General features: G+C 41.7%; 1 protein-coding gene across 3 annotated transcripts in view; it reads left to right on the top strand.

Annotated features, from left to right (window-relative positions):
* Ptr (patched domain-containing protein) overlaps nucleotides 1-14,492 on the top strand; it is a 55,252-nt gene extending 40,760 nt beyond the window's left edge. For all 3 annotated transcript variants that reach the window (XM_076625342.1, XM_076625341.1, XM_033329381.2), the window contains 8 exons: nucleotides 3,003-3,279; nucleotides 3,645-3,855; nucleotides 4,162-4,347; nucleotides 4,528-4,871; nucleotides 7,521-7,721; nucleotides 7,805-7,936; nucleotides 10,296-10,609; nucleotides 11,469-14,492. In XM_076625342.1, the coding sequence (XP_076481457.1) occupies nucleotides 3,003-3,279; nucleotides 3,645-3,855; nucleotides 4,162-4,347; nucleotides 4,528-4,871; nucleotides 7,521-7,721; nucleotides 7,805-7,936; nucleotides 10,296-10,609; nucleotides 11,469-12,935 (3,132 nt within the window). In that variant the 3' untranslated portion in view covers nucleotides 12,936-14,492. The remainder of the gene's footprint in view (nucleotides 1-3,002; nucleotides 3,280-3,644; nucleotides 3,856-4,161; nucleotides 4,348-4,527; nucleotides 4,872-7,520; nucleotides 7,722-7,804; nucleotides 7,937-10,295; nucleotides 10,610-11,468) is intronic.
* The last annotated feature ends 3,768 nt before the right edge of the window (nucleotides 14,493-18,260 follow it).

The raw sequence follows: 18,260 nt of genomic DNA, 5'->3' as shown, positions 1-18,260 counted from the left end.
GTAGCAACAGTTGACTGGTTAAACGCGAGCTGAACTCTCATTAGCTTTGAACTGAATTCTTACTTTGATAAAGAGATTTCTTAAGTAAATAAATTTCCCAAGTTTAGGTAAACTTTGAGTTGCACTTTGATTTAATATAATAACGTAAAAATGATAAGTTCGACGTCTCCGCTCTGAAGTTTGATAAGCGTGACTTAATACACTGTGGCTCCAGAGTTCGCATTGAAGGAGCTCCAGTTGATTCGGTCGATTTTAGCGTCTTTTAGAATTCGATTAAAAGTTTTGATGAGATTTCTCAGAACATTTTTTCAATAGACTTTCCATTATCGCAAGAACTTTTATTGGAGAGTTTGGCCAGCTGACTGCGGAGGTCGACGCCCTGGCAGGAGCCGTGTTTGTGTTTTTCGCTGGGCAGAATCTGACGTAAGGCGAGTTGCGAGTCAACGAGCTTCCCAGAAAACAGTGACGGCCCGTTTCTTCGATCTTGAACCAGACTTACCGCAATCTCGTTCCGAATCCGAAGAATCGACAGCTGACGATCATTTCGCTATGCCAAACGCGTATTGTGCCGATCTAGGTCAAGTTTCGTGCGTCATTTTTACGCCCTGTTTTTCAATGACGCTTTGGTCGAATTCGCTTAACCCACTTTTCATTTAGAATTTTTAATATATCCCTGTTTTGTTCTTTTCGGCTATGTTACAAGGAGGATGACGATGATGACGATAATGCGCAGTGAATGTGAATTTCGTGCGGCGGTGGTGGTAGTAGTTTGGTTGGACCAAAGAGAGAAGAACGGATGTGTGCGATTTTCATCGCTAAAATTGAACTCGAGTTTGAGACACGACTGGCTACTTAAGCAGAGACGGATGTCTGCGTTATTGCACTAAGTGTGCTTTTCCATTGCTTCACGAGCACAATAACAATCGTCTACGTAATTTTTTATTCGTCTTGTCAAACATTTTGTTTCTCTTTTTCAATCCGCCTAATCCTTTGCTCGACTGGTTTATTTTCTTAACACTAACCTTGCCAGGTCCGATCAAATGACCAGCTTCAAAATCGTTATTTCTTTTGTCCATTTAACTTTGTGAAAATTCTCGTATTTTCTGATTAATCAATTTCTCAGTTGTTAGTATGAGAATTTACATAAAGTTGGACGAACAGAAGAGATAACGATGAACGATTTTAAATTAAATTTTGTAACCAGTCACTCGACAGGCTCAGGACAGTAAAGTTAAGTTGGAATATGCCAAGGAGTAAATTGTAAAATAGGGAAAAATGGAGAAAAATGGAGAAAAGAGAGAAAGAAATTAATATTTTAATATGACACAGTTGAAAACGGGGATAATTTATAAGATCCTTTCGAAAGTAGCTTACAAGTCGACAAAGTTTTGTAAGACACCAAAGGTACAGCTGCTATTGAGACTAGCAACGTTCGAATATCTTCAATATCTCGATATTGTGACGAGAGATCTTTCCAAAATTACGAAAAGACGATCGTGAAAATCAAATAAAATACAACTCATTGGATCTTAAATTCGCTCTGTCCCTGTTAAATAGAAAAACTAATTATACCTTTGCCCTTTTAACCTTCCTTAATTAGAAAAATTAGTAAAAATTAGACGACGACTTTGTATCGATTTCAAACTGTCCTAAAGTACTCTTAATCACACGTTTCTCTGTATTCTTAGCGTTTCTTGCTGCTTCTTTCAGAAATCGCTTACGCGAGCGTAGATCATGTTCTCACGTAAAAAAGCATCGATTACAACGAGTACCCGTTTCGATGGAGTTACATTCGCAACCTGTAATTTCGCCATGGCTGATCGGAGATCGTAATAGTACTCAGGCATTCGAAATATTCCTTTAAACGTTGCGTTACGCTCTTTTTTCCACTTATTTCTTCCTAATTTCTTGCCCCAAAATTGCGAAATAGTCTGTCGTTAATATTCGTATTCGTTGGTTGCGCTACAACAAACAATTCGCTTCACTTTCTATCGTTTTTCCCGGTTTTCTGACAGCACCGCTCTGCAGTTATAGCAATTATGTCATAAATTTCAAACAACGTTGATCGATCGCTATCTCCGTGCACGTCTGAGAACCAGTTCCTTCGGAACTACTGTTAACCGCTATGACAATCTTCAACCGTATGTACAACGCGTTCAACTATAATAGAATGGACAGGTTACGAACGTTATTTCTTTACTGATGGTACTTCTGCCGTTTTATACGGTTTCCACGACTCGAAGGTAGAATACTATATTTACAAAGGCATCTTTATTGTTTCTCTGTATTGTGAATAGAATTATCCAATGGTCTCTGCTCTAGTTATATACCATACAAGTGGGGCCATTTTTAAGCAATTCCACCTGAATATCTGTTTGTGTCGTGATGATGTAAAAAATATTCTATAAGCAGTTTGAATGTCCTGCATCGAAGGATCAACGTCCTGTAAGAATATTTGTGCTTTGCAAGCTTGTTTTTCCTGAAATTCTTCGATACCATTTAAGTTACCTATAAGGAGGTATCTTTTCCATTATCACTGAACTGAATGAAAGAGACGTTTAGGTGGCCTTACTTAAATGCGCCACCCTGTATGTAGATAGTTTATATTTATACACAGTGCAGAGTATATACAGTTGGAATAGTGTGGGAGTAATTGTAATAGATGATGTTATAACTTGTAGCAGTTTCTAAATTAATTGGTTATTTAATCAAATTAATTCATAAATTGGTTAAAATTCATTGGGATATCTTCTTGTAAGGGATAAGAAAAATGCATTGACTACTCCATATAAGCTATATGATGAAATTAAAAGAAACAATGAGAAAGAAATACAAATGAACAAATACAATGAGAAAAAATATACTTACATAGTACAGTGTATATAGACATAATATAAAATAAATAAATATATATAATATAGAATATAATATATAATATATAAATAAATATATGTACATGAAATAAATATAAAATAAAGTAGCTTTGTCAATGTCTTGTCTAGATGTGGAACAATCTGACATGCGTGGACGATTTCCTAAACCGGGCATTTCACAAACTGGGTCTGGTGGTCGGCCGTCATCCCGGCTACTTCGTGATAGTTCCGGTTCTCGTTGCCTTCATCTGCTTCACCGGATACCAGAGAATCCATTACGAGATAGATCCAGAGTATCTGTTTTCTCCGACAAATGGACCGAGCAAAATGGAGAGGGCGATCGTCGAGCAATACTTTAAGGTCAATTACAGCCACAAATTTAACCTGGGTCGCATTACCAGGCCAGGTGAGTCAGATTTTACAAGGAAATACCGACGCCGGTCAATTCACGGCTACTTTTTATAAAATACGTCGGCGAAGTTCAAGGAGAAAGTGCATCAACTTCTCTTTTTTCTTGTTTGTATTGCGTGTAATTTCATACTGCGTGAATTAACCTGCTGTGCAGACTATAGTTCGTTGTTGTATCGTCTGAGAACTTTCACGTTTCATCGAGCCCATTGTTAATCAACTGCTGACTGGAACGATTTGCGTGTTTCCCTACGCATTTTACTTTTTAAATTCTTTTTTCGTTAGTCTCCCTGTCAAATCGCTGTTCGTACGAATCTTAATTACTCGCAAACGTATTCGTGTAATACTTGTCGATTTAAATAGGTCGATTCGGCCACGTGATCATCACGTCCAAGGATGGAAACGATAATCTGCTGAGAACAGTAGTGTTCGACGAACTCAGGCAGCTGGACAAGATGATCAGGAACACGAAAGCTACCTACGAAGGGGAGGAGTTCACTTATAGTCAGATTTGTGCCAAATGGTTGGACACTTGCTTCAACAACGACATTCTGGACCTACATCACGTCATAGAGTAAGTGTATTGCTAGAATCGTGGCATTGTTAATTATTAATTTCATTAAGCAACAGATTTTTATGTATTTTTAACGTGCCAGAAAGATGTACAATGTTCTGAGAAAATGTCGAACGTAAAATTGAAACGGGAAATCATCTACACTAATAACAATTGTTCATACTTTGTACAAGCTTGAGATATTTTTTAAATCAGCAAGATACAATTGCATACTTTGTCATCTTTCGTGAAAAACAATATTTAGAAGAATATTTTTAAGACTGATCCGTGTGTTCGAGGGTCTAAGTAGTCGGTAGCACTTTGCAGGGATGTGGAAAAGAGGGAGCTGAACCTGACGTTCCCTGTGACATTGAACCCCATCACTTGGGACATTCACCTGTTACCAGTCTATTTTGGAGGTAGCGTGATCGACGAGGACCTGATCATCGAGTCTGTACCCTCCATGCAGCTGGCCTACTTTCTCACAGCTGACAATGCTCGCCAGGATGCGATGTAAGTTCGTGTCCAAGCTTCCACGTTACATACGTACTCATTTGCTACTGTTAAATATATTACAAACATTTTAAAACTGTAGAAGAGAACGTAAGAAATTGGCAAAATCGCGAGCATACAAAATACCCTAATCCTATGACTCACACTGTATATCTAAAATTCTTTGCATCTTGAAAATAGCGGAGCAGCCTGGGAAGAAGCGTTTCTAGAGACGCTGAGGCAAGTGGAGGAGGACAACGTGTTCAAGCACATCGCTACCGCCAGGTTCGCTTCTAGGACCTTGGAACTGGAGCTGGAAGAGAACACCAAGACCATAGTACCTTATTTCTCGAGCACGTTTATCCTAATGGCTCTGTTCTCTGTGGTGACGTGCATGATGACCGATTGGGTACGCAGCAAGCCCTGGTTGGGACTTCTTGGGAACGTCTCTGCGGCAATGGCCACTGTGGCGGCGTTTGGTCTCTGCATATACCTGGGTGTCGACTTCATCGGGTTGAATCTGGCTGCACCGTTCCTCATGATCGGTGAGTGGACGCGAATGTGCCTCGCTCTAAGGCAAAATAGCGATATGATATAAGATCATAAATTTCATAAAATATAGGAAACAGATGTTTTAGATTTGAAGCTCTCGTGATGATCGATGGATGTCATGCTCTTGACTTTTACGAAGACGATTGTATTATGAGTGGCATTCTTGCGTTAACGCTTCGCGAACGTTACAGTTCGCTTCTTCAGGATACACCTGAACATTGAATTTCCGGAGTGAAAGCGTAAGAAGAACGAAATATTAGGTGGTTCCATAAGTTACGCAGTTGCTTTATTTATATTTATTTACTGTTTATTATATTCTATATTATATTAATTTATTTACATACATAGCTCTCGTCTAACGACAGTTTGTTTTCGTATGTTGGACAAACAGAAAAATGTATCAGTTGCGTAACGATTGATCGATGATAAAAAATTTCTTTACCATTTATTTGTTAAATTATGTATTCAAATTTCCGATAACGTGGTAAGGTCTATATTATTCCTTCTAGACTCAACTGTTGAAAAATATTGCATTATTTACCGAATGTCCTGATAATTCAGTACACGAAGCGTTAAAGAAAGAAGCGCGTAACTTTCCTCTGCCAAGATGGAACAAGATCGTAGAATGGTACTTGATTAGTATTCTTTGGATGTAGATACATCGGCAGATGAATATATAGAATTCTGACAAAAGAGTAACGTTTCGCTCTTTATTGGCGTTCGGTGCACTTTCGTTTGCGATACGAGGTGTCTAATGTAGGTTAAATAGATTCTATGTCATAGCGGTTCGCGTAATACTGAGAAAATTACGATAGCACCTAGAACGCCAAGGATTCAACTCGAGTCCTATAGAATTCTTAATCGGATCAAAAAAGTCCCGACTCATGTTCGTTGTAATTTGAATTTGCCAAATTGTCGGAAGAACTGCAATTCTAATGTTATACGGAGTGAATGATCGATCGATGAGCGACTCATTGTTGTGCGAATTCTCAGAATAATAAGTGCGAATGAAACCACAGCTCAATGTGACTCGCATACTCTTCACGATGACTTAGTATCGATCTCAGAAATGGCAGACGAACTTTGAGCTTTTTGGATACCTTGGATACTTTCGAGTATTTGCGATACTTTTGGGCACATTCGAATACTTCTGATGCTTTTGGATACTCTCGAATACTTCTGATGTTTTTGGATATTCTCGAATACTTCTGATGCTTTTGGATACTTTCGAATACTTCTGATGCTTTTGGATACTATCGAATACTTTTGATGCTTTTGGATACTTTCAAATACTTCTGATCTTTTCGATCACTTATAGTATATTTTTATACTTATAATATTATGGATACTTTTGATACTCGCGAATACTTTGGACATTTTCGAATACTTGGATAGTTTACGAGAACGATACCTTGGATATTTTATATATTCTTTTCATATTAAATGGATCCTACGGATTTTGTATGTTTAAATTTCCAATAAGAATTGGCGTTCTGGTAATTCGAAAAGAAAGAAGAAAGATTTCTCAATGATTCGGTCGGACGTGTGCAACGATCGTGGTTGCCTGGTGGCTGGTGCATACGAGCGTAACGACGGAAGGGAAAAGTCGCGACGGCGGCTTCCGCTTTTCACGCAAATCACCCGGTGCTTGCCGATTCCAGCCTGTTTCCCTGATCTGTGGCCAGCCGATCGAATCGAGGAGGGCTGTTAAGCAGTGTTTTGCAACAATTTCGTCAATGATCATTGCGTTACGACTCGGTTGCTTTCCCTAGTATACACAATCTTTGATTCATTGTAATTACGCCTGTTGTTGTTGATCCTTTCGATTAATCCGACGTTCTTCTTAAGCTGCCAGATAAATATTTCTCATAGCAATTAGTATAATAATGGAAACTCTTGTACAATGGCTAGTATTGTCTAATGGACTGGTGAAAAACGAATGTAGGTTACATAACGAGTACATTTCTATCGACCTCTCAATTTTAACTTTACTTTCGCTCCGCTGTTAAAAAGGAATATTTTAATATAAAGCGAGTAAGAATGGAAGGAAATTACCAAGCACAGCTAAGGATGTAATTGCCAAAACAAACGATGTATCTGATTGGAACGGTACGATAAGCGACGGAAATTTACTATGTTCCACTCTTTAAATATATGTGTCGCGTTCAATCGGCCAGTAACTCACTGAAATGCAATGTTAAGCGCACTGAGGTGAGCGCGAAACGACAGAAACATGAATTTCCGGCAGAAATCCATCGAACGAAAGATGGTTCGATGGAAAAGTTTGGATGGTAACGCGGGAAATGGTGTGGAAATCGGTCGTCCTTGCTTGAAATTGAATAAATGCGTTTATTAGCGGTTATAAATCGTCGTCCAAATGTAGACAGGCTGAATCACGAATAAGCCAGCCATTCTGATTCACTCGACGCATTAACTGCCGCCTTGTTATCACGCTAATGGCACTGTGGTCGTTTTTATACCGACCGAAGGGGTGTTTGCGCCGACAAATCGCTCCCACAATGACTCAGCTGTGTCACATTGTATTTTCTTTTCTTTTTTTTCCTCCCGTTCATATTAATTTACAACCAAGCAACCTGACGTTACTTCCGATTAATCGAACTGATCGATCGAATTGTTTGCAGGTATCGGAATCGACGACACCTTCGTCATGTTGGCGGCCTGGAGACGAACCAGTATAATGAAACCGGTGCCCGAAAGAATGGCTGCGACTCTCAGCGAAGCTGCTGTCTCCATCACTATCACTTCGCTCACTGACATGATATCTTTTTTCATTGGCATTCTCTCGCCTTTCCCCTCGGTTCAGATCTTCTGTATTTATTCAGGTCCGTAGCACGCGATTTACCTAAACGCCAATAACTCCAAACTCCAAGGCCAAATGGATGATCCGTTACTTTCTTTGTCTCAGGATTCGCCGTGGTCTTCACCTTTGTCTTCCATTTGACCTTCTTCACGGGTTGCGTAGCCATTAGCGGTTACTGCGAGCAGAAGAACCTGCACAGCGTATTGTGCTGCAAGGTGCAGCCTCTCTCCAAATCCTGTAAGTCTCTGTCGCTCATATTTCTCCTTGTTCGAACGTTAACGTGCCCTAAGTAATACTCTGATCTCTACGTTCCGCGAAAGAAGGCTTAACACGTTGACTGCCACGGCACCCATATTCGGGTGACAGCAAAGTTTCTGGTAGGGCCGCGTCACCCGTATTCGGGTGGCGCTTATTTGACTACTTGCGAAGGATCGTCGTAGGTATTTGAGAAGATATTCTAGAGGAAATAATAAAACTATTGAATTGTTATGAAAGTAATACGAGAATGGTTTATTAAAAAAATTATTTACTCGCATTACTAAAATATCAGAGGACGCTTGGTACTGCGGCACGCCGGCCTGACGGAGATTTCAGTGAAAACACGCGTGGCAGTCAACGTGTTAAAGGGTTAAAGGAGGAAGAAACCAGGGCCGCGTTTATACTTCTGGAAGCTCTAGGCGTGCAACTTGGTTCTTAAACGTGGCCAAACAGGGAGCGAGATGCCAGCTTTTTGCGCCTAACACGTCTCACGGTAAACGTGGCTCTGGAAAAACGCTGTAATTTTGCAAAACTGAATTATAATGTAATAGACCAGCGTTGGTAGAAACAAAATGTTTAACGCGAAGTTTGCTCATACTCGAATATTAGTTTCAAACTTTCTTCTGCCCACGACCGTAGACTGTCCGATTCTGAGAAGAATGTCTAATCCGAAATTTCTAATTCCGAATAAAAAAAAGAAAAAAAAAAGAAAGAAGAAAGCGAAACTGGTCGAACCAGATCCAGGACTAACGTTGGAAGAAGCTGCGACACTGTGAGAACGAGAAATGGAGCTGCAAGTGGATACACACGCATTTTCTTGTTACGTAACCTTGTAACGCTGAAGAATCCGCGGTGGTCGGTAAAAGTAAGAGTTCGACGATCGTTTGCGACTTATTTCGGTTACTACATCCGATGTAACCATCCTGTTTACTTACACGTACGCGGCGATGGTAACAGGGACCGTTAAATCGCCAAAGAAGACGTTACCCGGAATACTTTCACGGGCAGAGCCTCGTCGAACGTATCATTCGTTGGTTTTATTTGAACTTTCATTTATTTGCCGCTTGCCACGGAACTTTCTATGCTAAGCAGCGGCCAGCCGGACCTCGGACTCTTGGGGCCATTACACCAACGCTGCTTTATTCTTATTTCCATTCTACGAAAGGCGGCCGCTCTAAAAATCCTCTTGGAGCAGACCTTTCTTCAACTAAAATCTTCTCACGAATACCGTTTGATCGTGAAAAGTTGGTACATGATCATTGCGAGAGAATGGTCGTTGTAAATCACCGGCGATTTCGATCGTGAAAGCCGGAAGATCCTGATCAACCGTCGTCGAGTCTCTAAAATCATTTAGAAATTGTGGCTCGATGCAACAGCAAGTCCCTTGCTATCCCTTACACCGGTTACGAGTCGACAAATCACTTTGGCGATAGCGCGTAGCCGTAATTGGCAAAATTGGAAATCGATCGTCCTGCGATCCGAATCGAGTTACTTCGTCTGTGTACTCCTTTGGTTCTTGCCAATTCGATGGGAAACCGACGAGACGCCAGATGTCCGGTGGTAGCCGCCGGTTACGCGAGAAATGCGTACCAGGTTACGTTAGAGCGTCGCTAATTCGTTAGATCACCGTTGCGTTATGTAACCTCGTCACTTTCTCCCGAGGCATTGTCAACAGTTATAAACAATACCGCCTTGCATATTTTTGCACGATCTGCGTTTTGCATATTCCAGTTTTCCCCTTTTCTCGCTGCTTTCGATGGTTTGTGAAAAGCGGCAAACTGTATTTGCTCATTTCCGCGATCACTCGTGCACCATCGGCTGGAAAACGCGGTGAAAGTGCCATTTCAAGGTGGTTACACGCACCATCGACGCAAATGTAATTTACACGGCGAACGTTGCTTTTATCTTCACGCGCGGCTAGGCCTCAAAGGTTTAAGGTCGTTGGAATTTATCATTAATAATTGGTATCGTGACTCGATCGAGAAGAATTGGTAATCAATCGGTAAGCAAGAAAGGTGGCGGACACACGTGGTCAACGCATCTTGGAAATCGATTGTCCCGATCAGGAACGCGTGCTCGGCGTACTAATGCGAGTCTTCGTATATCATAATGTTCATTGTCGTTTTGGCGCGTGACATTGTACCGTCGTTCTCCTCTGGCTTTGTTCCCGCTAAACAATGACTCTGTACATTCTTTTTCTCACAATGTGCACGGGATTCATAGTAGAAGACAATGCAACAGATTCTCGTGAAAAGAGCGATCGCGTGATACACCACAACCACCCCTTTCCACTTGAATCAGCGAACTAACGACGAACGAATGTTATTTTGTTTTTCAGCTAACAGATCGTGGCTCTATAGAGCACTGTGCAGTGGAGGAGTAGATCCGGATGATCCATACAACCCCATCGATAACCCAGAACACGGCTGCATGAGCTGGTTCAGGGATTATCTGGCCGCGGCGCTGAATTGCAGACCCGTCAAGGTCATCGTCATCCTGATATTCGCCTGTTACCTTGCTGGCGCTCTTTACGGCCTGACGACTCTTCAGGAGGGCTTGGACCGTCGCAAGCTCTCCAAGAACGACTCCTACTCGATCACTTTCTACGACCGGCAGGACTATTACTTCCGGGAGTTTCCGTATAGAATACAGGTAGATAGAATACAGGCGATCGTTATCTGGAAAGTAGCAGATTCTGGTGCAGATTCGCGATTTTTGTAATTTTTGAGGCACGCAGTATCGTACTATTTTGACACTGAGACATTAACTTATTTATTTTTTACTGCATCGACAAATACGAATAACGAAAACATGCAGGTCCAGCGTGAATGACCTGAATATTGAGATATAATAGATTTGAATACTAAATTTAAATAACAATAAGATGATAAAATATAATCGAGAAACGGTTGTAACGAGAAAAAGTCGAAAATCGTTGGGTTGGCTAGGTGTTTGTTTGGGATTCGTTTTTCAATCGAAGAGATTTTTGAGGGTTGAGAAGGAGAAAGTGTTTCTAGCCAAAAGGTCCAGGAACCGCGACAAACCTCCGAAGATTCATCAACTTGCGAGTAACTCGCTACATGCAATTATGTCACGTGGGCAACTTTCTCTCGGCTTCACTGCGTCGAAGAAAAGTGACTGGCGTTGCGTCACACGGTACTGTCGTGATTTTTCTGGATCAATTCAGAGGACGTTCGCTGGAACGTCGAGAGTGCCGCATTCTCCGCTCCGGAACCCCGTAATTGCTAGTTTCTGGCGAACTAGGCGTGGCTGGAAGACACTTAATTGCCGTTCGGGCTATAGGAGGACTTTCAAGTTCATAGAAACCGCTCTTCATAATTTTATACCTCATTCCGCGTGTTCAATATCTTTAGATCGCGAGTAAATGGCGAGCAAAAGACGAAGAAAGTTTCCTAGTCTGAAATTAAATAATTCCGCTGATATTCGCTGACGAGTTTCATGAACCAGTTGCTGCGAGGGTCTACAAAGACTTTTGTCACTTTTGTTTCAGGTTGTAGTAAGCGGAAAGTACGACTACAGCGATCCGGTGATTCAATCGCAAATGGAAAATCTGACCAGGTCCCTGGAAGCCAGCAAGTACATCAGCAGCGCTCCCATATACACGGAGAGCTGGCTCAGAAGCTTCCTCAGCTATGCCAACAACAGCGCCACCGACGTGGAAATCAAGGACGAGAAAACCTTCATCAAAGTGTTGAAAGACACTTGGCTGTCCCCCAAAAGTAGCTTCTCTCTGGACGTGAAGTTTGACCAGGCCGAAGAGCACATCATCGCCAGTAGATTTCTGATCCAGGCGGTGAACGTCAGCGGAACGAATCAAGAGAAAGACATGGTGAAGGAACTGCGTCGGATTTGCGCCCAGTCTTCGTTAAACGCCAGCGTTTTCCACCCTTACTTCGTGTTCTTCGACCAGTTCGAGTTGGTCAAGCCCACCAGCATCCAATGCATGGTCTTCGGCGCCCTCATAATGATGTTCATCAGCTTCATCTTCATTCCCAATGTTCTGTGCTGCCTCTGGGTAGCCTTCTGTATTATCTCGATCGAGTTAGGCGTGGCCGGGTACATGGCTCTTTGGGACGTGAACCTGGACAGCATATCCATGATCAATCTCATCATGTGCATAGGCTTCAGCGTCGACTTCACCGCTCACATCTGCTACGCCTACATGAGCTCGAAGCAAAAGACTGCGGAGGACAGAGTGAAGGAAAGCTTGTACAGTCTCGGTCTTCCGATAGTGCAAGGAGCCACTTCAACGATCCTCGGCCTCATAGCTTTAGTGCTTGCAGGTACCTACATCTTCATGGTGTTCTTCAAGATGGTGTTCCTGGTGATATTCATAGGAGCCATGCACGGCATGTTCCTGCTGCCCGTTCTGCTCTCTCTGTTCGGCCCGTCGTCCTACAAAGACAAGAAAACCGACTCGGACAAGGCTCAACAGCGGAAGGTGTCGGAAAAGGATGTGAATTGCAAACTCCAGCAGCCTTACGTGATCCCACACCCGACTCTCACTTACTATCATTCTTCTGCACCCGCGAAAAGTCTACAGGACAGTCCCGCCACCAGTCTAGCCGCCTTCGAAGACAGAGATCCTGGTCTGGGCACCAGCGAGGACAGCAACTCTACGGAAAGTGGCTCCTCCCAAAGTAGAAGAAGGGAAGGCCAGCTGGAACCAGAGAACCAAAGGCGGCACGACGTCTGGAGAAGGTCCATAGGCGTTCTCTATGGCACGTCTCAGTTTCAGACCTCTTCACCGCCAGCTGCTCCTCCTCCGGATTATTCTGCCACGACCCCAGAGACTCAGAACGATCAGGAGCGACGAGCAGCCAGGACGGTGTCTTACATGGGACCCTATCCACCTCACAGGCCGGCCAATCAGCTGCACAGAGATCACAGGAGAAGTAGATCGTACCATAATCTGCATCACTCCTCGAGGTACCTGACTGACCCGCGTTATCCTTAAGAACGAAGAAGCAGGGAACGAGTGTAGCTTGTGCACGGCTTGCAGAGGGAAATCCAATTTTTCTGTCGTGTGACGGTCGTCGAAAATACGGTTCACGTTGTTTGAGAATTTCTCTTGGAACCTGGCAATCAGGCTTGAAAGACTTGCTCGTGGCTGTAGATACAAATCGGTGGCTGGAAGAGCAGCGAATATGGTTCCTTCCCCGGAGCAGTATATTTAACAAGAAGGAAAGAAAGAGAGAGAGAAAGAAAGAAAGAAAGAAATCTTCTCAGGAACGTCTCTGCAAGTCGTGTTCGTCTTAGAAAGGAGACTCGAGTGTAGACTCGTAAGTAAGTAAAGTAAGCAAAGAGACTCGTTTTTCAAGTGTGAGCTCTAGGATACTGTCAGAGGAACTGTATGGTAGAAAAATAGCACCTTCTAAGATCGAATTACGTCAGCCGGTATTTTTAAACATTCTCCAGTCTTTTTTTCCCGTGATTGTTTTATTAGAAGAAACGAAAGATAGACTGACCGTGGTCGAGCTTTGAAAATCCGGGCTGACGTTGATCGAAGCAGCGAATTTGATACGTTTTTACCTTGAGCCGAATGCACGATAACGAATTTCTTCTCCGATACTAGTTCGACCACAGTCTTTTATTTAGACTAGTAGCTTCTAGCTGTACCAGCAGGCAACGGTAGTTACCGTGCACGAGTCAGTGGAGGATCGTAGGAAACGACGAAAGTGGTCTTCCACGATCTGCAGTTAGAATGTAAGAACGAATCTGCTCAATGGAAATCAAAACCAAAACGCAACAGCAGGGAGAATCAATTTTTCAAGAAAAAAATTCGAAGAACCGTCGATCGTGCCTTACCATGAAATGTGTTCTCGATAAAGAAGGAAGGAAAAGGAGAAATTGCAAAGTAGTCGCGAAGCAAGCTTACAACGTTTCACGGCCGTGCTACGGCGAAACGAAATCGAACGGAATCGTGGAAATTTTTTAGTTCGATCGAGAAACGAACCGAGGCCGATTCTCCTCCGGTGTTTCTCTTCTTTGTAATGCTATCACGCCGCTGATTTCAAATGTGTGACACGTGCGTGGAGTACGACTGCGAGTCAACTTGTATTGTATTTGCGATTTTCAATGGGAACTCTGCTCTCCTTATTTTAGCAAATTTTTTATAGCGATTCAAGAAAACTAATCTTGAAAAATTAATTGTCGATTTTATTAAAAAAAAAAAAAAAGCTATCATATATTATGTACTATTTAATATAGAAGAAGGTATTACGGAAGAGACATAATTTACGAGCGAAGATGTTAAAGAAAAGCGAGAGAAAGTTCCGAAAGAGAAATACGTTCGACAACGACGATTTATTCCAAAGGAAATATATTCTTCCGCGATTTTTAATGGATAAAATAAACGATACATGCTGCGTGTTCGGCACAATTCTTTCTGTATAGCACAAACGAGTATGCGTGTTGGTGAATGAGAGAGTGCAGCGAATATTATGCATTGTCACAGACTGGCAGCTGCCATTGAGAAACTTCTTGTAAGCGAAATATATTCTGGTAATGATTTCCTGATGGTTGTTTCCCGGAACCGTGTTCTCGTCCTTCCTTTTCCATGCAAAATACTTCAGGAAGAGGGAGTCCCTTTACAAAGCCTGGGATGCCCAACTAACTTGTTAAAACAAGAATCACCAGATCCTATGAATACGTAAAAAGTTTGCTTTAAATCTTCTCTTACCTTTGAACGAATAAACAACGCTACAGAGAAGTTGCAGAGAATTTACCGCGAGCATGGAACAGAACCATCGGAACGACTTATCCTTCGCTTCCTTACCTACGACACAACCTTTCACCGAGAGACTTGCTAGCAGTCGATGTTACCGCGTCAGCGGACGCTTATCTCACGCGAGCATAGATTCTACACAGACAGTCGATACGATAGGTTGCTGGAACCTTTGACCAAAATCACAAATGGCACTTCGAAATGGAAAATTTCGAAGAAAGTCTATATTTTCTCTTTTTCCATTACGGACGCAGTCGCATGATTTTGTATGTAGAGAGAAATTTGTATGTAAAGTGAAAGAATGTGCACGGGGTTAGGAAGATAGCAGGCTGAAGGAAGAATCCCTGTCCCTGGATATTCTTTTATTTGCTCCGGCGAGTCCGGCCATGCATGAAACACCGAGCTTAAAGTCGACTTGTCCCTTTTGGGATATTGCATCCCCGACGTCTCGGATAGCGGGCGATTTTCAAAGGTTTCCATTGGAACAGAGATTACCTCGGGATTCCTGTACGCGCGAAGGAACGCTGCTATCGAGACACAGTGAATCGCCGTCCGAAGGAACAGCGATGTTTACGAGGCCAGAAAATTTCTCCAGACTGCGCGCGGTGCACACGCTCTTGAAACTGTCGTGATATTCGACACGGGACGTCGCACATTTTTCTCAAATTCGAAGCAGTTACTGGATGGAGAATATCGCCGAGCATCCACCTTTTCACGAAAAGGAGGAAGTAGAGAATTTTTGTACCTCCTCAGGCATCTGAAATTCTAATAATCGTTCTAACAAGCATAATTTTATAGGTGCTGAGGTGCTGAAGCAGAATCATTTACGGCGAACGTAATAGGAAAGTTGTGAAAAATGTAGAAGCAATGACGAAGAAATTGACAGTGTCACGAGATACGTTCGAGACGTTCTCTCTTGTTTTAGAAACGAGCTGAGGAAGAAATGGTACAATTAGTAACAGGATTATTTGAGGAAATATTAGCTTGTTCGAAAGGTTTCTGTCGTTTTGTAAGGAAATAATAGATTCATGATATTATTTTATTGAATCATATATGATCCATTTCGTTCTATTGGAATTAATAATATTAATAATATAATGATATATGATTATCGAATAATAATGTAATTAAATAATATAAAAGAAAAAAGTGTTGCTTATCTGTTATTTCCTTACGAAGCGAAAGAAACTTTTCGAACGACCTGGTATTTACATCGCGAAACCTTAACTTAATTTGTCGCGTTTTATCGTTGTCAATTAGCAATTTGAGCAACATGTTTCCACGCACTATATAAATATCGACTTCCCTCGACAAGATAGCCTTTGAATTGTTGCATTTCATGCGTTTGTTTCCAAGTTACGATGCTTGCGAATCAGAAAGTTTCAATTCTCCGTCTTCAATTTTTTACATTTTCTACAACTTTCCCATTACATTTGCCACGAATAATCGTACCTTTACGATTCGTCAGGACTTACGGAGCGACGTCTTATTAGAATTCTAGTGGCAAATACAAATTTGCCAGTTTCTCACCATCTATCTTTCTCTATTAATCCTTCTGAAATCGATGTTTACATTTTCGCTGCCGTGTGCCAGTGGAATTGTTCCATACTGCGGAATCGTTTTAAACGTTTTATCCTGTTATCTCGCCAGGATAACAGTCCCATCCATCGAACGCAATATCCTCCGATAGAGCAATTTGCTGTCAGAGAAAATAGGGAACGTTGGCAGGGAAACGTCTCATGAAGTGGCAACTGTTATTTTTTTGTCAACAATGCATTAACATACTGTTGGAAAGTAAAAGGAGAAGAAATCGAGACGTTGGAAATGCTCTACGATTCGTTCGTGGCCAACGTTGTCTCGTTAATCGTCTCGTTCGATTAGTTTTACAATCTATTATTGGCCAGGTCCATTTCGATGACAGACGCAAAAGGTGTTCCGGATTTCAATTAAATCTCGCGTGTCGGTGGTTCTATACGAGGAACAAACGTACACAGCAACTTTTAGCCGCAGTTGACTAATCACAGTTGTGGCAAAAATACATTCAGAGTTGAAAAATCACACGTTGTTGCACAGTTGCAGGTATCGATTCAGCCAACTCACTGATTTAATGTCACTGACATTTAATGTTCGGGTTCGTTAGCGATAACAGTTCGTATCAGTTAAGCTAACTTTTGTTTTTCACAAAGAACCGCATTAACCAGTTAGCTGTTGCGACTTCCTTGAAAAGCGTGTATCCAAAGTGTGTCGCGAAAAGTAAGCGACAACGAGTATACTCGTCGAACGCAGACGCATGTCAAAATATAATTATAATATATTATAGAATCAAGTTGTAACGAAACTACTGTTTTATTTGTTCATTGTATTACTCCGATTTACCGCGATTACTGCATTGCAATTTAAACAGCAAATTGTAACTACCTTTTACCCATGACGAGTATACTCGTCGTAATACAAAATATTGTCGTTTGTTCATGACGGGTATACTGCAGTTTATTGCAGTTATTAAATTGCAGTTTAAACAGCAAATTGTAACTACCTTTTACGCATGACGAGTATACTCGTCATGGTATAAAATATCGCGTGACGAGTGACGAGTGTACTGCAATTTATTGCAGTTATTAAATTGCAATTTAAACAGCAAATTGTAACTATCTTTTACCCATGACGAGTATACTCGTCGTAATACAAAATATTGTCGTTTGTTCATGACGGGTATACTGCAGTTTATTGCAGTTATTAAATTGCAGTTTAAACAGCAAATTTAAATACTTTTTACGCATGACGAGTATACTCGTCAAAAATAGCTAACTGGTTAAATGTCACCAGTTACGGAAGATTAAATCGTTTTATGTATTTTGCGCTGTCAGACAGCATCTGGACCTGACTTACTCGCGCAGATGTCAAGAATTCAGGTAAATCGGGTCTTTTATTACGAGAGCAAAGTTAATCGATTCACAGCGTACGATGTGGTAATCAGGTATTGTTAACTATAATTACTATCACTATGTGGCGCAAGTGTCTTGATGTAATTTCGCCTTCCTCTAACCATCGATCGGACAAATTGATTTGCTTCCACCTGCACGACTAACATCCTCGTAATCCATTCCTATTGCAGCCACCTCCTGATATCATTGAACGAACATCATTCTACAGCGTAGCAGCCAACAACATCACGCAAATGTCGACAACGTTTATCGGACATAGGACGTCCAATCAAACCTGTATTCATGAAATGTCGTTGGTCTCTGGGTTCGCAACTTCCTATCGCAGCGTACCGCGCACAGGTTCCTCCCCCCTTTTTTATTTTTTTTTTTATTTCCTTCGAATTCCATGTTCTCGCAGTTCATGTTCTCATAATTTCCAGCTGGATCACGATGTGCAGTTTGCTAGCACCGAAAAGCCCAAAAATAGAGAAAGAGAGAGAGAGAGATAGCTTAGAAAATATTCATCAAATTCCCAGAAAAAGGAGCTCTTACTTCGCTTCCGTCTTGTTTCAAGCTACACCGCGAGGAATATTGAATAAATTAGCATATCGACGAGGAGAGAGCCAGGTAC

This window comes from Bombus vancouverensis, chromosome 16 (genome assembly GCF_051014615.1).
Source record: "Bombus vancouverensis nearcticus chromosome 16, iyBomVanc1_principal, whole genome shotgun sequence".
NCBI classification, from domain to species: Eukaryota; Metazoa; Arthropoda; class Insecta; order Hymenoptera; family Apidae; genus Bombus; species Bombus vancouverensis.
Note: the sequence above shows the minus strand (reverse complement) of the source record. Positions and strands in the feature narration are given on the sequence as shown.